At 49.2% G+C, this 23,580-nt stretch overlaps 1 protein-coding gene across 2 annotated transcripts in view; it reads right to left on the minus strand.

The window, feature by feature from the left end:
* Positions 1 to 624: 624 nt before the first annotated feature.
* LPIN1 (lipin 1) overlaps positions 625 to 23,580 on the minus strand; it is a 127,677-nt gene continuing 104,721 nt past the window's right edge. Inside the window, exons 16-22 of one of the 2 annotated variants that reach the window (XM_052648074.1) lie at positions 18,927 to 19,053; positions 17,529 to 17,677; positions 16,926 to 17,012; positions 12,082 to 12,234; positions 8,816 to 8,930; positions 7,169 to 7,272; positions 625 to 3,302 (exon numbers count right to left, since the gene is read on the minus strand). In XM_052648074.1, the coding sequence (XP_052504034.1) occupies positions 3,143 to 3,302; positions 7,169 to 7,272; positions 8,816 to 8,930; positions 12,082 to 12,234; positions 16,926 to 17,012; positions 17,529 to 17,677; positions 18,927 to 19,053 (895 nt within the window). In that variant the 3' untranslated portion in view covers positions 625 to 3,142. Of the gene's footprint in view, positions 3,303 to 7,168; positions 7,273 to 8,815; positions 8,931 to 12,081; positions 12,235 to 15,838; positions 15,959 to 16,925; positions 17,013 to 17,528; positions 17,678 to 18,926; positions 19,054 to 23,580 lie in introns of those variants that run through there. The other variant, XR_008200115.1, reaches the window with a different exon arrangement.

The raw sequence follows: 23,580 nt of genomic DNA on the forward strand, positions 1-23,580 counted from the left end.
GGCCAGACTAGAGCATGCCTGTGGAATGCAAACTAGATGATGCCGAGACCCAGAGTAGGCCTCCTCTGTACGGCTGGCACCGCAGCTAGACAGGCGTTGGCACTATTCCTCGCCTCTCATCAGCCCAGGGCCGGGCACCAAGCAACAAAAGGCCATGCCTATAGCTTAGAGGCCACTGAAATGAGCTCCACCTGGTAGTCCTCAGCAGCTCCCCTGGCCCTGCCTTTTGGGCAGACCCCATTAAAGGCTGTGCCCTCGGCTCTCCCCTCACTCTTCTGCCTCCTGACCACCCTGGGGGTTTTCCCATGTGGCCTCCCACTCTGAGAAGCTGGAAGTGTAATAAGCTTGGTTCTCCTGAGCTCTCCTGGGGCTGCACCTGACTGACGTCCCATACGAGAGCACAGAACACAGCCTGCCTGTGCAAGAGCCACATGTTAAACATTGATTATGGGCCGAGTCCTGGGAGATACCTCACATACAGCATCTAGCACAATTCTCCCTGCTTCTAAGTCATTCCCTTCAAGGTGAGATGAGTCCCTGCATGGGTAGGAGCCCAGCTCTCTCCTGTCTTCACCCTCTTTCCCTCCCAAGTGCACACAGAGGGTCAGGATTTCACCAAAGGGATCAGAAAAGGTGGGCTTTTTTTATTTCAATATTGAACAGTTCAAAGCTTTAAGGTTTTTCCTTTTGAGTAGAAAATAAAATAGTATGCTTGATATCACACAACAGGAAATCAATAACTTAATAACAGCAAAAACTAAAATTCACACGCCTGGCTTTCAGGGAAGTCTTTCATTGGTCTCTTTTATTACAATATATTCTAGCTCTGCATCCAGGACAATGCAATCAAGGATTACAGTGATTTTTTTAATCATTGTACCAGCATATACAAATGCAGATCAAGTGTTGTAAATAAAATATATTTTAAATGGCGATCCCAAACCTAAAATGGAAAAGGGAATTCTCTTTGAAGTTATCATCATTTTCCCCAGTGTACCCGGGATGTACATTTTTCTCCATCACGTGTGATGAATGTTTGATGACCTGTCACTATGGAGGGATTCGTTTCCATTGGGCAGCTTTGAAATGTGTGGTCCAAACACAGCATCCTAGCCCGTGACGTTGTGGGTGTGTGAACACTGATTAAACTAGCACACACATGCGACTGAGTGCTTCCCAGGCACAAATCTCATTTTCCAAAGCCCACGAGGCAAGTGTGAAAGTTACAGCCTCTCCGGGGGGGTCACGCTCTAACTGTGACACAAACCTGACGCTGCAACTTTCTGGAAGGCATGCACTGTTTCAGAGGGCAGTGGTGTGGAAGCTTAGGGTACATCCAAGTTGCATGCTCTCAGCGGCCAGTCATCCTGATGAAGGGTACTCGCCACAAGGGACAGGTGACCCAGGGCCACGGCGAAATTCCTCCCAGGGCAGGGGAGAAACTGGGCCATCCTCTGCAGACCTGTGAGCTGATACTCGGTTCAGAGCAGTTAAAATTCACCCCAAAATACCCTTGAGACAGAAAGAGTGAGTGCAGCCTCCAAACGTCACTAATGAGCAAGCCCAAGGTAAGGCAGGATTATTTTAAATTGTTTTTAATGCCTCCAAAAAGGGATCTGCACATGTGGATCATGCTTCCGTGCAAATCTGCGATTAGCTATGCACAGGCATTGGTGTTTCCTGTGTGGCCACATGGACCACTCGGGAGGGCACCCATTGCAGCAAAGCCCACCAATTACAAGAAAGGATTTTCTTTCACAGAAAGAGTAGAATTGCCTCAGCTGTTCTGCTGTTTGCCTCCTATGACTCTAACCATGCGATTTAAATAGGAGAGCATTTCAATCAATGGAGTAAAACACTCTTTAAAAAAAATAATAGCTCAGAAAGTAAAGCAAAATCTTTCACCAAAATAATTTTTTCACTTTTCAAATTATTCTCTCCAGGAGCCAATTTAATTAACAAGTAAAAGATCATCATCTTCTACCAGCTTGAAGAATGTCATTCGAATAATTGCTGACCCACTTGCCCTTAATCTGAGTGGGAAAAGCAAAGGGAAATAAAAAGTATTACTCATAAATTCCAAAAGAAGGTCAGCATGGTGAGGATTACAGAATAAGACTCTTTGGATGGTCTAACACGTATTATCTTTTTAATGTATTACTGACAGTTATAATAGATTATGGCTAAAATGCTTATTAACAGTAACCCCAATCAGAGTAAAGTAATAAATAACACTATCTACAAAGAATATATAATTTAACTTTTACAAACTGCTTTTCTTAAAATCAACCAGTTTCTGTTAAGAGCTCGCTAAAGAAAGCGACACCATCACCGTTTGGCATAAGCTCTGTTCGAGCCCCCATTTTCAGCAGCACCTTGCAGGCTAGGTTGCTGGCAGAGTGTCAAACTAATTCGAAATACTGCCTTGGTAGTTATTTCCTATAATCTGAACTTAAGGCATTGCAGAGTCACAGGGAGCTAGCCAAAGCACATTCTACATAAAATGTCTGCCATGGATGCGTTAAGGCATAGACATTCCAGCCTCGTGCCGCAAAAAATGGGGGAAAATATGCCAGTTTATGTAAGTTAGCTTTAACTGGAGGAATGAGAGAACTTAGCCAAACATTTGACCGGTCAGCAAACACCGCAAAGGGACATCCGCAAGGTCAAGGCCCAGCACAGGGAGGTCTGGAATCCCTCCCAAGACCTCAGATCCAGCTCACAGGACCCTGCACAGCCCTCCTGCCACACGCAGCAGCCATGGGACAAACCACCAAGTGGCGATGTGTCCCCCACTCTCCTGGAAGTCCTGCATACTTGGCGCCCCTCCCTGGATCTCATCATCCCAAGGACCCCCAGGGTTCACAGCCCATCTTACACACTAACCACTCCCAGCCTGGAATGGGCTGCAGAGGGCAGCGGGGCATGGCCCCCCACACCAGGGGTCAGCCGATGCCCCCCCAGGGACAGACACCCTTTGCGTGTCACTTAGAAATGACAACCCCAGAGCGGGGTTGGGGAGGGGAAACCCCCTCCTCGGTGCTCTCTGCTCTTAAGCAAATGACTGCACGTCCCCAAACCTATCCTTTAATGGGAGTGCCCAGTCTTCACGGGATGTCAGGAGGGGGTGGCCGGGAACCTTCTAGGCTGATGCAGAATGAACATCCTGGTTTTCAAAGGGTGGCGGTGGCTCTCTCCAAAAGGTGAAGTTACTGAAGGTGTCCGAGCACGGGAAGTCAGAAGAGTGGCTCCTTTTCAGCAAAGGGAAGACGTGGTCGACGACTTCGCAGAGTCTCACGTACCTGGAAGGAGAAGGGACTGCCTCACCGCCTGGACGTGAGGGACACCTGGACGCAGCCCATGCTGCGCCTGGGAGTCAGCGGGAATCCATGAGCCCGGGGTGGGGACCACGCGATTAACGCAACGGAGGCTGTTCTAGAGTAGTCCCTTGCTAACTTACAGGAAAATCAGAGGGTCCACCAACCAAGGAGGAGTCAGAGACAGCCCCGTGGGCGAGGCGGTTGTGACCCGACCTGACTCGAAGGACAGCAGAAGTGAAGACAGGAAGCTATCAGTAGGACAGACACACAGACACATCACCTGCCTGGGAGGTGGGGAACCACAGAAAAGAAACATCTCCTGGGCATCACCCGGAGGCTGCAACACGGTGCAGTGAAAGGGCGCTGGGCCTCGGGCCTAAGGAGACTCGGATGCGACCTTCAGCTCTGCCATTGAGGGCTTCCCTGGTGGCTGAGACAGTAAAGAATGTGCAGACTCGAGGTTTGATCCCTGGGTCAGGAAGACCCCCTGGAGACAGAAATGGCTACCCACTCCAGTATCCTTGTCACTGATGAGCTATGCCGTCTCCGACAAGCAGTTTCATCTTTCTAAGCCATAATATCCTCAACTGGAAAGGGAGAAGATGAAAACTGTGCACAGAGTATGTGCGAGGATTAAATTAAAAGACGTAGGCACAGTGAAATAAAGGGAACCGACGCTCCATAAATGTAACAATTAATCATTAACATTGTAAAATAGTTTGCCTTGGCTAATTATTAGTCTCAAGGGAAAAAAGCCCTAGTTGGCACAAGGGTCACAAGACCTGGGATCTATCTACTCCTGTCTTTCTGCTGTGGGACCCTGGGCAGGTGTCTTGCCCTCTCTGGGTTTCAGGTCCTTCTAGAATGTGGACATGGGCCTCACCGGTGTTTCTCAATCCTCCCTGTAATGCTCTCTCACTCTATTTTCTGTGTATTCCCAAGGAGACGTTGCATATTAGTTTCTGTGGCCTAGAACTACGAAGAGAAAGTTGTATGTTGAACACGCATTTTCAGACCTCTGGGCTCCGACCAGAAACTATGATGAGCCCAGGCCTCCTTGCATGTTCCCAGAGACTTCCCTGACAGTCCCCGGGTCCCTCTCCAGTTCCAATTTGCTAAGAACCAGAAAGGGCTTTTGAAATCCAAACTCCAGGAATTCACATTTCTGAGGCATAAAACAACTTTTGGGTGAGTGTGTGCATTTAACAAAGGACTTCCAGAGAAACATTGCGCTTACACAAAATGGACAAAATCTCCATTAACAAGCAAGAATTGTGTCTTTCCCAAGGATTCAAACAAAATTTTAAAATACTTCCTGGCTTGGAGACCTGTCTGTCTGAGTTCTGTGACTCGGGGAGGCGGCCTCTGCCTACCAGGGGCCGGCTCACATTCATCATCAGGGTTTGGCAGCACCAGACCCAAACCCGGTCCGTCCACGCCTCTCTCGGGCCAACCTTCCTCACCAGGGGCTCCTTCAGAGCAAGTAGCACCAGAGCACTGCTGGCCACAAGGCCAAGAAAGAAAGCACTACAGCCCCCACCTGGGGTGGGCTCCTGACTTCTCAGAGACAACATGCTAGCTCCCTAGGGGCAAGCACCTGCTGGGCTCCGATGCCAGGGTTCCAAGCTCAGACACAGAGGTTCCAAGCTCAGGGCGCCAGCTTGGCACCCGAGCTCCAAGCCAGAGAAAAGCGCCTGCTTTCCTGGGGAAGGAGGGCTGCTCTCCCACGGAAACAGCTGTCATCTCCTGGTCCAGGTAGAAGGTGACATCATTATTTGCCAACATGTAAAGTTTTCTCCCACAAGGCATGGATACAGCATGCATGTGAGCTCCTGGGCAAACCTGCAGAGCTGCAGCAGTCCCCCTTCCCATGCCCCTCGTGACAAGACTTGCCTCTTGGCTGCTGGCTGAGCAGAAACCTTTGCCATTTCCGGGGAACGTTTCACTTGACTTCTTTTGACCCTAAATGGAAATCTGCTGTCTCGAGACCAGGAACCACTGTAATGGGTGATTGGGGTCGGGGGGGGCTAAGGGAACTGAGACACTGTCGGGGGTGGGGGGCCCGCCACTGAGAACTCGGGAGAGGGAGGAACTACACAGAGAGGGGGAGGAAAGAAGAGTTCCCGCTGTCATGGGCTCCCAAGGACATGCCCAGCACCGCCTCCGGTTCCCAGGGATTGGAGGAGGGTCCTGGCTTCCTGGCTCCGCCCTCCCCTTGCCCCTCCACACCCTAAGAACTCCTTAGGTCTGGCCTGGCGGAGGGAGGCTTAGGGGGCAGCCCCTAGAGGGCCCCTAACCTACAACTGTCCTATTTAGGCTGGATTAGACTCCAACAGGTAAAAGGACCATCTTGAAAATGAGCATCTGCTTGAGGAGAATCTAGATCTCCGATTTACAAAAAAAACAATCCTTGGGAAGCTGCTGGACCCAAACTTCACAAGTCTAGCTCCTCCATACAAGGAAGGCCCCGCAGGCCCCCTAGGGTGGCCTAGGCCAGAGGCAGCTTTCCAGATCTCCAGCGACCAGGCCAACAGGGGTACGGCCTCTAATACAGACAAGGCAGGAAGACGTCTGTCTGCCCGACGCCACCCAGTGACAGGTGACATCACCCAGTGGGCACAGCTGAGGACACGTGATCCACTTGAAGCAGTTAAGAACCCAAAGCAAGACACATCCAAGTCAAGAGGGCCCCCAGCCAGCCAGGCAGCTTCCCTGCAGACAGTACCCTGTTGGGCCCACGGCCTTGGGGAGGAAGGGCTTCGGCCAAAAATACGAGAGGAACTCTTACAGTCACACGGTGATGTTTCTGGTGAGAATATTATTACAGGTCAGGATGTGAAGGGCTATATACGTTCCTCATCTTTAAATATAGCTTCTCATGATATTTTAATTTGGTTACATTTCTTATTCACATTCTAGGCTTTCAAAGCAAATTCGGCAAATCTCAGCCAATAGTTTTCAAATTCATGCCATTCTACTCTGTAGCAGCATCTAATTACATGTTTAAATATTTAACCCAGAGGTGGTTGTTACAGCAGCAACAGTCATTGCTCACTTGCTAAGTCCTGTCCAACTCTTGCGACTTAATGGTCTGCAGTACGTACACCAGGCTCCTCTGTCCTCCACGATCTCCTGGAATTTCCTCAAATTTATGTCCACTGAGTTGGTGATGCTATCTAACCATCTCATCCTCTGTCGCCCTCTTCTCCTGTTGCCTTCAATCTTTCCCAGCATCACCGTCTTTTCCAGTGAATCAGCTCTTCACATCAGGTGGCCAAAGTATTGGAGCTTCAGCTTTAGCATCAGTCTTTCCAACGAGTATTCAAGGTTGATTTCCTTTAGGACTGACTGGTTTGATCTCCTTGCTGTCCAAGGGACTAGTCTTCTCCAGTGAAAATGCGAAAGCGTCAATTCTTTGGTGCTCAGCTTTCTTTATGGTCCAACTCTCACATCTGTACATCACTACTGGAAAAACCATAGCTTAGACTGTATGGATCTTTGCTGCCAAAGTGATGTCAATGCTTTTTAATACAGGGTCTGGGTTTGACACAGCTTTTCTTCCAAGGAGAAAGCATCCTTTAATTTCATGGCTGCAGTCACTGTCTGCAGTGATTTTGGAGCCCAAGCTGCTGTTTCCACTTTTTCCCCTTCTATGTGCCCTGAAGTGATGGATCTGATTTAATTCAGGTTATCCAAAACTTAGGTTCTGGACAAAATCTTAGAAATTAAAACATGGTTTCTTTGTAGGACTTAAAAGATTAAGATGTAGGCAACCAAAGGATTAGAAAGGTATACTATTAACTGTAAGACGTCACTCCAAGGTCATTGCCAATGACAGTGATACTCACGAGGAGATGTTGGTCCTGGCATGTTCCTGCACGAGCTCTCCTTTGGGGTTCACTGTGAATATCCTGTTCAGAGACACTCCCACTTGCTTGTACGAGTACACATCCTATATTTGGAGAAGTGTTAATCAGAAGAGTTCACTGTATATACAAATACATGATTTTTCAGGTTTGATACAAATAAAAAGGTAGAAAGGGCAGACCTTGGGGATACGGCAGATTTGGACCCAGACGCCACAACCAAACCAGTTAACGCCAGTCGCATAAATGTTTTGGTTTCGTGGTGTACATAAAAGTGAGGTTTACACTATACTGTACTCGGTCAAGTGTGCAACAACTTTACGTCTCTAAAAAAAAATGTGCATACCTTAATTAAAAACTACTGCTGAACTAACATATATACACCAGCATGTATAAAACAGATAGCTAATGGGAAGCTGCTGTGTAGCACAGGGAGCTCAGCTTGGTGCTTTGTGATGACCTAGATGGGTGGGAGGGACAAGGCTCAAGAGGGACAAGGATATATGTATACTTGGAGCCGATTCACACTGTTGTACAGTGAAAACTAACACAACATTGTAAAGCAATTATCCTCCAATTACAAAAAATGCTATGATAAAAAAAAAACTCACTGTTGAAAAATGCTAACCATCATTTTTGAAAGCACCGTTGAGCTTTCAGTGAATCCTAGTAGTCACATAAGAGATCACTGATCCCAGATCAGCACAACATATAAAATCATGAAAAAGCTTGAAATAGTGCAAGAATTACCAAAGTGTGACACAGGGATAGAAAGTGAGCAAATGCTATTGGGAAAATTGTACCAACAGGCCCACTTGATGCAGGGTGTTTCAACTTTGTTTGCGGAGACACAAACTTTCAACTTGGCAAAAAAAAAAAAAAAAAAAAAGTGCATTACCTGCAAAGCACAATAAAACGAGCTCCACCTGTATTACAGAAATTTCATTAAACCAAAATAATACCCCCAAGTATAATGAAGAAATAATATCTCTGGATATGAAACTAGTAAGTCAGTTGTCCTCTATGAGTCTCAGTTTACTCATCTGTTGAAGAGCTGAGTTAAAAAATCAACCACCTACCACATCCCCTGCAAGTCTAACAACTTTCCTTCAGGTTCTTCACTCGCCCATTTTCTTGGGCATGAGTTTCAAAAACAGGAGAATTTGATCATTAGGAAGTCCCAACTATATTCTCTAATATGCTGAACTTTCCAGCCGATGTGGGTGGTATGCATAAAGTCTTTAAGTGTGACTCTTGCCATAGAAAACAACAGCATTCACATAAGACCCTGAATTCACCTCTGTGCTCTGTGGTTTTGTGGTTCCCTTCCTGTAGAAAGGCTCTAATCCTATTTAACGTTCTTGTTTTGCTAATTTAGCACATAATCTGGACTGTCAAGTTTCTAGTTTCAAATTTCAAGCTGAAACCCACGAGCCCACCTTCAAAGAAAGCTAGAGGCCGTGAAATGAAGATGCCGTCCTTGCCTTCAGATGCAGGCAAATGGATCTTTAGCAGCTATGTCTAGAAAGAGGAGGGTCTGGCCTCACGGTGGCCAGCCAGCCTTTCAGGTGATGGCCATTAAAACAGTCAGTAATTTCAAGAGCTTGGATATACCCAACTACTACTTACAGCCGGTCGGTTTCCAAAGGCAGCATAGAAGGGTTCTGTGTTCGGGAAAAACAGGTTTTTGATGTCTGTCAAACACTGGACTTTAAACTTCTCTGGCTTCTTTTCGATCACTTCCCTGTTAAAACAAATCGATAAAATTATGCGTCAGTGCGAGCCTATTAAGAATTCGTTAGCATCAAACTGTTTTTAATCGTCAAAGATGCTGGGATACTGAGTGCATTCATATCTTTGGAAATTAAATATGTGTAAATCAGCTAAGCCATCCCAGGAAAAGCACTAGACAGAAAGTGAATCCGTACTTTCAAGTCTGCCCACAAAGAAAATGCCCTGGAGCAGTGATTTTGCTGAAGACCTCAACCAATCATCCAAAGAACAAAGAATTCCAGGGCACAGAAGAGAGAGCCTCTTCACTCTCTTCATGAGGCCAACAGGACCTCAGAAACTAAACCTAAAGAGTGAAGTAGGTGGAAAGGAAGGTCGGTGCAAAGGTTCTAAATAAGTGAAAAACCTCACTGCCACAGATTAGGGAAGACCTAAATAAATGAAGAAATATACTATCTAACTGAAGAGTCAATATTATAATATTAACTCTCTATTGGTCTATCAAGTAAAAGTGAAGTTTCTCAGTTATGTCCAACTCTTTGTGACCCCATGGACTGTATAACCTACCAGGTTCCTCTGTCCATGGGATTTTCCAGGCAAGAGTACTGGACTGGGTTGCCATTTCCTTCTCCAGGGGATCTTCCTGACCCAGGGATTGAACCCGGGTCTCCCGCATTGCAGGCAGACGCTTTACCATCTGAGCCACCAGGGAAGCCACCTATTGGCCTATAGATTCCCTGTAATTTCAATTAAACTCACACCAGGTTGTCTGTATGTTTTTATAGAGCGTGACTTGAATAACACAGATGAATAAAGGCCAGAAATGGAGGCTCACATTTATGGGTCCTCGATTTATGACCCTGACAACAAGTCAAATCAGAGGAAAAGGACAGCCTTTCCAGCAAATGGAATTGAGGCAACTTAACATCCATAGAGGAAAAAAAAAAATGGACACCCTACTGCACTCTATGTACAGAACTCAATTCCTGGTGAATTACAGATGTCGGTATGAAAAACAACACTTTTAGATAAAATATGGGAGACTTTCCTTGGCCACAGTCAGGGAAGGCTTTGTCAATGCACAGAAAGTACAAACTACAAGAGGAAATGATCTGTCCAACTGCACGAAACTCAAGATTTATGTTCATCAGAAGCCATAAGCTGGGGAAAGATACTTGTAGTACTCATAATAAAGGCCGCATCTATAGAATCTGTAAGACTCTTACAAATTAGAAGGAAAACAAGGGAAAGACATGAACAGGCACTTCACAGATGATGCCCAAATGGCCCAGAAACACACGAAGACATTTCTTTCCCACCAGACTAGCAGAAATGTAAACAGCTGACAGTGGGTAGGCAAGAAAGGAAAGCTGATGGGAGGAATACCCAGCACTGTTTGCTGTTGGTGCACAAATTGTTTCAACCACTCTGGACAACAACATGCCGTGATTTAAGAAAGCCAAGCATGTGCATGCTCTGCGGCCCAGGGACCCCGCTCATGAGAGTCCCTAACAGTGGAGAAGCGCAAGTGGCTCGAGCACCCAACAACAGTAGAATGGATAAACAGGCGGTGGTAGAGTCCAACCACGGGACCTACAGAAGCTAAGACGAGCCAGTGGCGACCACTTCCAACAATCCTGGAGATACAGTATCGAGCGATAAAAACAAGCTCCGGGAGGACACGCAGTTTATTTACATCAAGTTCACAAATGTGCACAATTAAACATACTCGTTAGGATTACATGTATTTGTACTAACTACTTAGAGGAACAGGGAGGGATGAACACAAAATCCAAGGAGAAGGGTTACAGTTCCTGCCCAGGAATGAGGGATGAGAGCAAACAGAACTTGGGGCATAATGGTTTATCCTCTGGCTTTATCTGAGTCTGGAGCCCGCTAGTGTTCACTGTTTGATTACTGGATGATCTCAAAGGTCCCTTTCTGCTTGCATATAAAAATACTGTGTGTGTGTGTGTGTACAGTATGTGTGTGTGTGTTAGTCACTCAGTCGGGTCAGACTCTTTGTGACCCTATGGACTGTAGCCATCCAGGGTCCTCTGTCCATGGGATTCTCCAGGCAAGAATACTGGAGTGGATAGCCATCTCCTTCTCCAAGGGATCTTCCCAACCCAGGGACTGAACCCAGGTCTCCTGCGTTGCAGGCAGATTCTTTACCATTTGAGCCACAGGGGAAGCTCATATACAATATGTGTGTATACACACACACACACTGCATATATTTTAGAACTATTCTTCTGCAGCTAAACAAAATGTAATTTAGATGATGATGGTGATGATAGTGATGATGAATGGTGATCATGATGCTAATAATAACGGAGCCCCAAACTGAGTATCAGAAGACCCAGGGGCTGGTCTTGGCTCTGCATGGACCTCTGTGGACTCTAGCACCCTCCTTAGCACTATAAGGGCCTCACTGTTGACATCTCAGGACTCTTATGGACACGTGAGTGGCCATATGAGTCTCAAACTTTAATCCACTGTGGGACACCACCCTGGGCCCCCAGTTCCAGGGAAGTTGCTGTTATTCCTGTCCCCACCCCAGGAGGCCAGACTTAGTTTGGCTTGGTTGCCCTGAATGCGGGCATGAAGGCGAAGGGAAGAGGGTCATCGGAAAATGGGCTGGTGATGGTCTGTAAAAACAAAACGGTGTGACCAGGGTTCAGGGAGTCCCAGGCCAGGTGGTGGTGGCTACAGAGAGGCCACTTAACCCAGCCTAGGTCCCTGATCAGACAGGAAGGAAGCACATGGGTTCTCAGAGTTGCTAAGACGCAGGCCAGAAGCACAAGGTTTGGGGCGGGGGCAGCTCCCCACAAAGGAGGGCAGCACGTGCCAAGGCTCCAAGCAGAGACCACCTCTCTGGACAATGGAGACCACATCCGGGAGCCAGAGAGAATGAGGCGGGAGAAAGACAAGGCAGGCGGCGGAGAGCCCGTGACGCCGAGCTCGCAGCCGCCCTGGCTTTTCTCCGAGGGCCACGAGGGGCCGACAGAAGAAGCTAAGGGTCGTGGGGTCAGATCTGCCCTTGAGGATGAACCCTCCAGTGCCCAGCATGGAGCAGAGGTGTTGGTGGGGAGGACGAGCGAGCAGGACAGGCCCACAGGTGCGGGGCGGGGGGTTGGGGGATTGGGCAGGCCAAGCCTCACCTGTGCAGGGCGGAGAAGAGGCTGCTCGGGCTGAGCAGCAGCGGGCCCTGGGGCAGTACCGTGCCGCGCTCGTTGACCCAGTGCAGGTAGCCCCGCGTCATGTCCGCCATGCCAATGGCCCGCGCCGAGCAGTACAGAAACTTGTATCCGTTTCTGAAAGACAGACAAAATGTTCGCCGTGAAGGGCATCCCACACTGGAGCCGTTTTGCGTGCATAAACCCTGGTCCATATCTGCTCCATGAAGATGGGCTCAGCTGTAATTCCCAAGCAAGAGGCCACCTCCTCTAAAATCTCATTTTCAACTGAAACCCATTTCCTGTCATTACTGAAGCACATTCCTGGCCTCACTTGGTTTAATCCTCATGGATACCTCACTCCTTCCACTGTACTGTTAGGGAAACTGAGGCTGGAGGCACCAAACTGGCCAACCTACCTGCACTGGGATCATTCATACCTTTCCATCTGGCTGGTCACCTGTATCCTTTATAACTCTGATAAAATAAACATGTGAATGTGTTTCCTTGCGTCTTGTGAGCCATCGTCAGCCCTGAGGAGGGGGTGTGGAACCCGCATTTTGTTGTCAAGTCAGGGAGAAGTGTGGGGAAGCTGGGGACCTACCACCTATAACTGGTGTCTGAATTTGGGGCAGCCCTGGGGGAATAAGCCCTTAACCTGTGGGGTCTGCACCAACTAGGTAATGACAGAATTAAATTGTCAGATACCTGCTGGTATCTGCAGAGAATTGCATGATTGCTTGTGAAAAATAGATCACACGAGGATATTCTTCCGTTAAATACAATTTTATTTAGTAGAAATGATTTTCCCTTTTTTTGAGACTTTGAAAACCTAAGAGTCCAAAAACAGACGTGTCATAAATATTAAATGAATGCCGAATTCAATGCCTTACTATAAAGACAGAATATAAGATACATACCACTAAGAATTTCTGTATTGATGACATGTTTAAATATTTTAATGTATTGGATTAAATATATTTTTAAAAATTTAAACACCATCTATGGGCTTCCCTGGTAGCCCAGTGGTAAAGAGCCTGCCTGCCAATGCAGGAGACACAGCAGACATGGGTTTAATGCCTGAGTCAGGAAGATCCCCTGTAGAAGGGCATGGCAACCAGCCTCAGTATTCTTGCCTGGAGAACTCCATGGACAGAGGAGCTTGGTGGGCTACAGTCTATAGGGTAGCAAAGAGTTGTATACAATTAAAGCGATTTAGCACAGTACAACGTAAACTACCCACTTCCCATCCCACTTACTGCTCCACTTTGACTGTTTCACACTGGCCAAAGAACCTGCCTCAAGATTTTCCTAGTAATATGTTCTTTAAAACCAGGAAACAGGAAAGAGCTACAATGCACAGAATCTACAAGCACCAGCTTATCCGGAGTACAGAAATGTATCTGAAAATCAAGCAACCTTTTTAAGGACACATCTTTATATCTGAGCTGTCTAATTAATGTAATTTTTTTAAATCAATATTTCTGTATACAGGTCTTCACATCAAAGTGCTAAAAGCTGCCACCTGCAGGGGTCTGAAATGCTCGTTTTATTCGAGCCTTGATTTGCAAATGCTCTTCAACGGCTGGATCGTGCCACTGGCTGTCCTCGCTGGCTGGCCTTCCGGAGCAAGCGTTTTGCTTCAAAGGCTGTTTCTAAACTTAGCTGGAAAACCAGCTCCAGGATGTCCTAACCAGAGGAACGCCTGTTAGTGGCAACAGGGATCACCTTTCCAGAGCCTTCACCTGCAGGAGAGCCGTGTGAAAGACCAGGTGTCCCCATCACTCGCTCAGGGGGCAGGCAGCACCCTGCACAGCACCCGGCACAGTCCCTGGTGCACAGTGGGGTTTGGCTGTGAGATCCTCAGGGCTCTCATGGAGGACTGGTTTGAACAAAACACCCTCCTGTGACTTCAATCGCACAACCCAGTGGCATAGCACAGCTGGCCTAGCAAAGACCTAGGGAATTGTGCAAGCTGGTTTCTCACTTTAGAGAGGAGGGCACTACAGCTGGGTGCGGGAGACAGATCGGAGGGTCTACAGGGAGCCAACAGCCCCTTGAGCCCAGGTCCACAACTCCCTCCCACTCGCCACATGACCCCCTCCTTTCCGAGCAGACAGTGATGGTGACGCAGTAACCTGAGGGGAAAGACAAGAACCGCTGTGGCAGGAGAAAGATTCTAATGAGTCTCCTAATGATCGCTTCCCATCCTCACCATCCTGACTTCAGAGGATGCATTCCTCAGGCCTTAGATGAACTAATTTATCTATGGAAACACAGGAAGCAGTCACTCTTGCTAAGTCACGGAGGCACTGATTTGGTTACATGAATATCACAATATTTATCAAGCAACACGGGAAATTAGAACAGTTATTGTCCATTCTCTAATCCTCCTTGGCTCAGTGATCTAGATATTTTAGAAATCAGTCCTTCTTTTCTTTCCTTCCACTTATCAAACACGTACATTTGAATGAGGGAGTCTTCCGATCTCTTCCATTTGTATCTGCTAGAGTTCTTTTTAATCAATAACCAAGTCAGCTTTTTAAAATCGATAACCAAGCAAGCTTTATATCCTCTCTGTGAACAAGATAATAATCAACCTGACAGCTAATTTCTCATGGGCTGACTTACTCAAGTTATTACACCTGGCAAAAAAATAAAAACTGTCCTCCTTTTCTGTTGTTTCCAGGTAAATGGTTATCTGCAACTGGTCTTTCCATTAGAAAAATACTGCAGAGTATAAAATGTAGGAGGGACCCAAACTCAAGGAAAGCAGAAATTCAAGAGCAATCAGTCCAAAGCCCCGGAAGTAAATGGCCTCTGCTCCCTGGTACTCTGCATGCTGAACATTTCTCTAAAAGCGCCTCTGAGTAATCACAAACATGACATCAACAGAAACGACCTCCCAACCTTTGCCAGTTCTCAATCCCTGTACTTTCCCCAGTTGTGGCTGCCTAAGACCTGGAGGAGGTGGCGTGTGAGATGCTGCCTGGATGGATATTTGCTCTAACCAGCTACAAAAGCCGACACCATGTCCAGCCTGAGCGAGTACTCCATGATGGCACCTGGGCCACCAAGACAGGGCGAGCCCTTGGGTACCAGGGAGGCCAGGGGAGGAGGACACAGAGATGCCCGGGTTATTGATTCTGGCCTGGAGAGGCTTTCGTGAGAAACCATGGGGTCCGAACCAGGCATTACAGGCAGGAAACCTGTGAGAGGCAAACATCAGAGGTAAAGGCCCTCCAAGCAGGAGCCATCAGGTGAGGAAAAGTGGGACGATGGGAAGACGAAGGACAGGGTGGGGAACAGCCAGACTGGGGTCAAGCAAGAAGTTACGGGGCAAAGCCACAGAAATCAGGAGCTAGCAGAAGCCTGAGCCAACACTGCTGGGTTTGAGAGCCATACAGAGGGGTCTGCACTCGCTTGTGTCCGCAGCCCCTGAAAGCCATGCCCAAGCTGAGTGAGGGTCCGAACGTCACTGGTCTAACCCTGTGGGTGCCAACGAGGACACGCATCAAACTTGGTGAACAAGTTAAGTGTCAGGCTCCGTACTCGCAATCGCAACCAAAATGAAAACACCACTAGCCCTCTGTAACTCTCAGATCCTCATCCACAGATCGGACTCATTCTAAACCAGTCACTCAAACGAAAGAATGATCAGGCATTCTTTGGTAAGCTGCTGCTGCTGCCAAGTCGAGTCAGTCATGTCCGACTCTGTGCAACCCCATGGACAATAGCCTACCAGGCTCCTCCGTCCATGGGATTCTCCAGGCAAGAGTACTGGAGTAGGTTGTCATTGTCTTCTCCGTTTGGTAAGCTACTCAACTTTTATTATTCAAGGAGATAACTTTTGTAGGAAAACCTAAGAGGGACACAAATCAATACCAAAAAATTAAAAAAAAAAAAAAGCATCAGCACCTTTTATATATATATTTTTTAAACAATATAGTAAGAACAGGAACAGATTTATGTTCCAAAATCCCGAATGAGCCAGGCTGGGAACTACTCAATATCGTGACCCACAGGGGTTTCTTTTGAATAAAAAATAGAGACAGTTTTCAGTGTCAGGCTAGTCAAGACAGTTCACCAGTGCATTAATCTTCAAGGCAAAGAGTCAGCCATGGGGAGGCTGCGGGAGACTCCAGTCCACAGAGAGATGGAGGAAGTGGGACTAAGCACCTGCCGGTGTGGGGGAGGGAAACCCCAAGGGCTCTGACCCTGGAGATGAACCAGAGCAGAAGCAACAGACTGGGAGCTGGGCCGACCAGGACTCCAGGGGGTTCTGCCCGGTAGCATCTATGGGAATACGGACCAATCGTTTTAATTCTCTAAGCTTAGAAATGACAATACTTGCTTCTCAGAATTACTGTAAGAATGAAGTGACACACGTGCCCAGTGCTTGAGAGCAACTCAAGATGCACATTCCCATCCTGATGCCCCGGGTACCGGCCCCTCAGTGGAGTGCTCCCCTGACCAGGTGGACGAGACGGGCCCTGCGGGCTGGCCCACAAAACCTGCTTGGAATCGGGACCATTTTTAGCCTAAAATACATCCCGTGGCCAACGTCGGGCTACCTGACTGTGACCCTCGACCCGACCCAAGGCTGGCTGCCACCATCTTTCCTCCCCATCAATTTTCTATATCCCGATCACTTCCTTTCTTGCCTTTCGCTACTGAATTCAAATGCGGAGCTGGCAGGCTCCCACCATGCGCTCCACCACTACCCCCGCCAACTCTCCCTGGCTGAGGGTGCACCTGTCTGTGTAAGCCAACCCAGCAAGAAAGGTTACGCATGCAGACTGCCACGTGTTCCCCAGCTGTGGACTTACTGGCTCACTTTATGGTACAGCTTGGCGATGCCCTGGTGGGTCCAATCCTTCCCAAGGGTGGGCAAAATGTGCCCGAGAGTATCTGATCTGAATAAAGACAGAGAACAGAAAAATTAAATGACAAGGGCCCTGCATGAACAGCAAGTTCCTACTGACCAGCACAGGGAACTATGGTCGATATCCTGTGACAAACCGCAACGGAAGAGAATATGAAAAATACGTACAACGGAGTCACTTTGCTGCACAGGAGAAATTAACACAACACTGTAAATCAACTATACTTCAATAAAATATTTTTTTTTTAAAGAGAAAGGCGGGCATCACTAAAGGGAAAAAAAGTTCACTCTGATTCATTGCACCAGAGAAGCCTCATTAAAAATGCAAGTGAGATACACGACTTGCTCTCTGGACAGAAACCCCGAGACTGAGCAACGATGTCAGGGAGCCGCTGCCCCAGAGGGAAGAGATCCCCAAGCCCCCACTGCAGCTGTTTAATTCAAGGAGCCCCAGAAACTGAACTACATGAGCCCCAATCAGCCCCAGCAAGAGGAGCCAACGCACCTCCAGGCCCAGGGCCCATAGCCCCAGAGTAGCTGGACTCACCTAGTGATGGTCCCATCAATGTCAGAGATGACCACCTTGTCGTCCCAGTTCCACAAGTAGATGGTGCCCTCGCAGCGGCACGTGCCCTGGTACTGCGTGGTGACGCTAAACACCACGTCGTTGGGGCCGTTCTTCAACTTCAGGCTTTTCTGAAAGGCAGGAGCTCTGTGTCCACTGGAGGGCGAGGCCCGGGGAGGCGGTGGGGGGACACGTGGTTTCCGTTCCACGAGAAACCAGATCTGGACTTTATTTTTTCTTCAGTCACCACCCCAGGCCACCGTGCAATTCTATCCCTGCCTTGCTCTCGATGAGGATGGTTCTTTCCAGGACTTGGGCAACCTGAACCCCAGCCCTCTTCACAGGCCCACGTGTAGGGCAGCTGTGACACGTCCCCCAGCAGCAGGTGACAGGCACTGGGGCTCACTACAGGAAATCATGACCCCAGAGTGGGATGTGCTTCCTTGGCCACAGCTGTGCGTAAAGGGTCATGACCAGCAAAACGAGTCTAAGCCAAGTGCAGAACTACGTTCCCCACACCAGTCATGAGTATGGATGATGACGCACACAGACTGGAAGAAAGCAGTCTCAGTTATCAAGCACGTCTCAGGTCCAGAAGCACAGAGGCCAGGTTCCAGGAAATCACTCCAGCTTCTGAAAGCAGAAGCCCCTTTTGGGGGTTCTGAATCTCTGCACCGGGGCCCTCAGGTGCCCGCCAGCTGGCAGCCAGAGTCGAGGTCAACCCCAGCACTGCTGGACAGGGCCCCTGTCACCCAGCTGCTGCACTAGGACCATGGGCTGCAGGGGTCTGGCCTGTCCCTTCTCTTTTTCCATAAAACATCATCATGGCTAGGCCTGGCCACCACGAACTCTTGGGACAGCTGAACGGAGACACCCGCTCACTGTCTGCTCATGGGAAACAGGGTCCAGGCCTGACTCATCCTGGTGGTACAGATGCACAGAAGAAGACACTGTGATCAGGACGGCCCCCTGCTACCAGCAGCTCTCGGAACCCATCACAAGCGCTCCGGCTTCCCCGGATTCAGGAGAGGCAGCTGACCTAACTAACAAACATCTCCGAGAAAGTGGAAACAGCCCCATGACGTGTGGTCTATCAGTCATTTACACCTCAAGACAAACACCCTCAGGCTGCCCTCCTCCAACACTTGAGACCAGGGAGCCTCCAGGGCAGACACAGGGGAGCACGGCTGGACAGGAGCCGGCCTGGACAGGAGGCACCGAAATGGGGGGGGATGTGAGCCCAAGGAGGGTACTGGGACAGAGAAGGGGCTCAGGGCTGACTCAGGGTCGGGGGAACCCAGTCCATGGAATCCACTGAGCACAGGTGGCAGGAGCCGGGCCAGAACCCACATATCGGCAGAGAGAGGAAAGGGCCCTCACCAGCTGCTCGGACGTGAGGCGCAGGGTCTTCTTGTAGCTGACGCTGGACAATAGGGGGAGGTGGCTTGTGCTGGACGGCTTGGCGGCCGCGTGCTCCTCATCACTAGAGGATGACTCATGCTTTATTCTGGAACACACAGTGATGTAACCGCCAATTAGGAAGTCCATCTGGGCAGCCATTAAACACGCATTAGGCCGGAATCGATGACGGAGTGCTGTCCCTGGGGCGGTCACTTAGCAGATACCGTCACTAATCCCATTCATGAGGCTCCTGCATTATTCACCCGGGGCCGCCACTCCTCATTCAGGTGCCTGCTCGCTGGCATCATCACTCTATTTTAAGCTGAGAGGCCCCCCCCACCTAACCCTGTCCTCCCTGCAGCCTCGGAGGATGCCTGTGTTCTCTCTCCCCCCATCCCAGGCTGACGGCCTGGCCAATCACAAGGAGCCCAAATACTTCCTACACGTCCAAGCCCATCCGTTCCCTCCAAACACACAATTCTAAATAATGAGGTCACTTTAAGGACTTACAAACAGGTGCCAAGGACCCCCTACTCTCCTCCAGAACCCCTCAGCAGGCTGCCCCTGGACCACGAGCCACACCTCATTCGCCTGCACAGAAGTCAGGCTCTGGACCTCTCCACACAGCGGGTGGCAGGGAGAAGGGCCTGGGAGGTGAAGGTGGAGAACAGGCTCATTTTCTGCAAATAACCTGTATAAAGCATGTCAGCAAATAACTGCTCCCTGGATTCGAATCCTGCTATGGCACCGTCCTCAATCTATAGACCTGCTTCCCAGGACCATCTTCTTTAAAAATGCCTTAACACCATACAAAGTGCTTCCTAAACATCTATCAGGCTAAAGGGTAATGGCTGAGTGATCTGAAACAAACCGGTCCCGAGGCCCCGGGTGTGCACCTCCCGATAAAGCCTTCTGCTCAGCACATCCCTTTACGCAAGACTCCAGCTTCTCCTGGTGTCTCAGGGGGCTCTCACCTGGTCCTCAGCGCCCTGGCCTTCCCCCTTGCCTCCCCACCCCTTCTATCAGAAAACGGTCGGGTGTTTCCTCTGCAGCTCATTGCTTTCTTGCCCCATGTGTTCATTCCAGAAGCAGTTCCTCCAACCCAACACCACCCTGAACTAGGGAGATGCGAGGGAAGGCCTGTTACTCTGCTTCTGTGTTGTTTCTCCCAGCTCTTTCCCCACCCAGAACAAGCTGCCCCTCCCCAGGGCCCTGCTCTCGGCCCTACAAGGGGTGGCCCCCAGGGGGCAGTGGGCTGGTGGACTGGAGCTCAGGCCACCAATGCTTCTAGGCACCGTGCCAGGCATAGAAGTGAAAGTGGAAGTGTTAGTCACTCAGTCATGTCCCACTCTTTGCGATCCGTGGACTGTAGCCCGCCAGGGTCCCCTCTGTCCATGGGATTCTCCAGGCAAGAATACTGGAGTGGGTTGCCATGCCCCCCTCCAGGGGATCTTGCTGACCCAAGGATCAAAGTGCCAGGTGTGGAGGATACAGCAAACAGCCTGGCCCCGGCTCCCTGGGGCTCTTTGTCTGAATAATCACAACAGAGCAGGACAAGGGCTGCATTAGGAGGACAGAAGGTGTCCTGGGAGTGGCTGGACCAGAGGCCCTGGGGCAGAGAACATCCTGGGTTTTGGCTGGACTGGAGGCCCTATGCAGATCAACCGCAGCTGAAGTCCCAGACTTGGCCATCACGGGGTCATAGCCATGGTGAATGAGGGTGGGGACAGGTGGCTATGTCCATGGAGACAGAGCACGCAGGCTAGAATCCTGATTGGTCCATGGCAGGGCTAAGCCACATGTAGACAAATCAATGTCTGTGACATCGAGGATGGGTTCCAGGTAGAGTGGAGACCTGGGAAGCCCAGGTTTGAACCACAGGAACTTCAGGCTGTGTTTTCCTGCTCAGACTATTTTCTCTCTGGCTTGATTTCCTCATCTTAAAGCAAAGGGAAGCAAATAGCATCCCATGCAGCAAGAGATCCCAGGAGCCAGCAGATGACAGGCAGACAGACACGCATCCCAGGAAAAGCCTCACAACCACAGAATTCCTCCCCGGGCTTCAGCGGCTCATCTGTAAAACGACACAAAAGCCCCTCTCCATCCCAACCCTTGCCGATCCTAAGAGCAATGCTGACCCTTCTGAACCAGCAACCTAGAGGTTTCAGACAGGTACACATGGTCCTGGAGCCAAAGCAACCTGACCAGAGCCGGGATGGGAACCTAGAACAGGCAGCTACAGGCCCCTTGTTGAATTGGGAAATGTTTATGTTCCATGCAGACAGTTTGGAGGGAAATGAGATCCAAATGTGAACCAAAGCTCACAGTGACTACAGATTGACGTGAGCCGCTGCTGGCGATGCACAAGCCAAGCGGGTGAGCTCTCAGCTCCATCTGTCGCTTTAAGACAAAACCCCAAACCCCTCGATCGGTGCAGTCAGCCTCGTTGGAGGGAGCAGAGGAAGGAAAACACAGAGACAGAAACTGAGACAGGAGCCGCACACCTGAGCTGGCAGTGCCGGCTGGGGGCGAGGTCGTGTCACCCTTGGACCTGGCCGCTCCCGCCCCTACTCTTGCAATGGGTCCTTAATGTCTCCGGCTTTGCAGTGTCTGTGAGAAGCGACAGGACAAAAAAACAAAAGGGCTCGTCTCACTCAAGTATCCGTGTTCAGCCGAGGAGCTGTGAACAACACTGAAGTTCGCACTTGTCAGTGTACAGGTTCCGATGGTATTTTAATGACTTGCACGGTGACAAGCTGTTTGCTCAATTATGAGACTTCAAGGACTGTTCTGTCAATCACAAGTCTGTCAATTAGGAGAGCACGCCAACACTTTTTTTCCCCAGGCAATTGCATGAATCTAATTAGCAGATGAGTATGCCAGTAAAAATAAAAAGAGGCATACTGCTCAGGAGAACTTCTTAGGAAGGCATTTCAAAATCTCAAATCCTTTTTGCCAGGAGTCAGTTCTTCATTTCTCAGGTTTTGTAAAGAAGTATACGTAGCATGACTAACTCAGAGTGATCAATAGTCTATTTCTATCTAACTGGGTAAAGCATTGGTGTCAACACTTGCATGGGATCATATCAGTTCAGTTCAGTTGCTCAATCGTATCAGACTCCTTGTAACCCCATGCACTGCAGCACACCAGGCTTCCCTGTCCATCACCAACTCCCAGAGCTTGCTCAAACCCATGTCCATTGAGTTAGTGATGCCATCTAACCATCTCATCCTCTGTTGTCCCCTTCTCCTCCCACCTTCAATCTTTCCCAGTATCAGGGTCTTTTCAAATGAGTGAGTTCTTTGCCTCAGGTGGCCAAAGTAGATCGTATCAGATACTAAGAAAATCCAAAACGCTTTAGACAAACTGTCAGCTGATCTTCCAACTGGGGAAGAGCAGCAGAAGTGACCTGCTGCTAAGCACACCCTCGGCCCACCCCACGGCCTTCAGGAGCCACCATACTGCTGCTGGAAGGAAGGATATAGACCCTATACCAGCTGCTGGTGTGTTCCAGCCCTCCTTTTAAATCTCTCTGAGCCCCTGGCCTGCCGTTCCCAGGTCTCAGACTGGCATATCGCAGGCTGGACTTGGCTGACATCCTGCGTTTGGCTCGTACTGCGCAGTATAATTTTAAAACACTTGCAGCTGCATGGTTAGGACAAGCCTGGGTCCTGCAGAGCCACCCTCCTGACACAGGCACAGCCCGCGTGGTCCTGTTGGGTTTCACACTCTGGACCTCCTTTCCCATGAAGCTGTGAGCTCAGATTTGATGAGCCAACTTGTGTGGTGTGTGTGTCAGTCTTCTGCCCATTTCCAAGATGACGGAAGAAACACCGAGGGGCTGATGATTTGCCAAAGATTAGAGAGAAAGTCCCGGCTCGCGCTGCCTCTTGTACTTGGAAACTACTGTGGGACAGAGAGGTTCTCAAAATGTTCCCTGCATTTCCAGTGCAGCAGTTTTAACTGCTAGGTTAAACTGCTCGGGACAGAAGGGTGGCATCTCTGCTTCTGTCTCCTTGCCTGGGCTTCTCTCGGCATGGACACCATACTTGTTCCTTAGCTCAGATTCAGAAAGGAGTTTGCCCAAAGCCAGGACTCCAAGCCAACTGCTTGACTCCAAAGCCTGCCATGTACAGCCTGCTGCTTCAAACAACTACTTACCGAAAACCCACTGACTTCCTACCTGGTTACTGCCTTACCTGCTCAGGACTGTGCACTCTTAGCCCGAGCTCCATCTTGAACACATCTGCCCTCTCCCTTCCAAACTCACTCAAGGTACACTCAAAGTTCCAGGTCGGGGGACTTCCCTGGTGGTCCGGTGGCTAAGAGTCCGTGCTCCCAATGCAGGGGGCCAGTGTTTAATCCCTGATCAGGGAACTAGATCCCACATGCCGCAACTAAGAGTTCCCCTGGCACAATTAAAAAAAAAAGATCCCACATGCCAAAAATGAAGACCAAAATTCGGCATGCTGCAACCAAGACTCAGCGCAGCCAAATAAATAAATAAATAAAATATTTTTTAAAAAAATTCTGGGTCAGGAAGGTATCCAGATAATCATGCTTGAAAGCCCCTCCCCAGAGAATGAGCCAGAGACGGAGGGTGAAGAACGGAAAAGAAACACACAAGCGCGTT

The sequence above is a fragment of the Budorcas taxicolor genome, chromosome 11 (genome assembly GCF_023091745.1).
Source record: "Budorcas taxicolor isolate Tak-1 chromosome 11, Takin1.1, whole genome shotgun sequence".
NCBI classification, from domain to species: Eukaryota; Metazoa; Chordata; class Mammalia; order Artiodactyla; family Bovidae; genus Budorcas; species Budorcas taxicolor.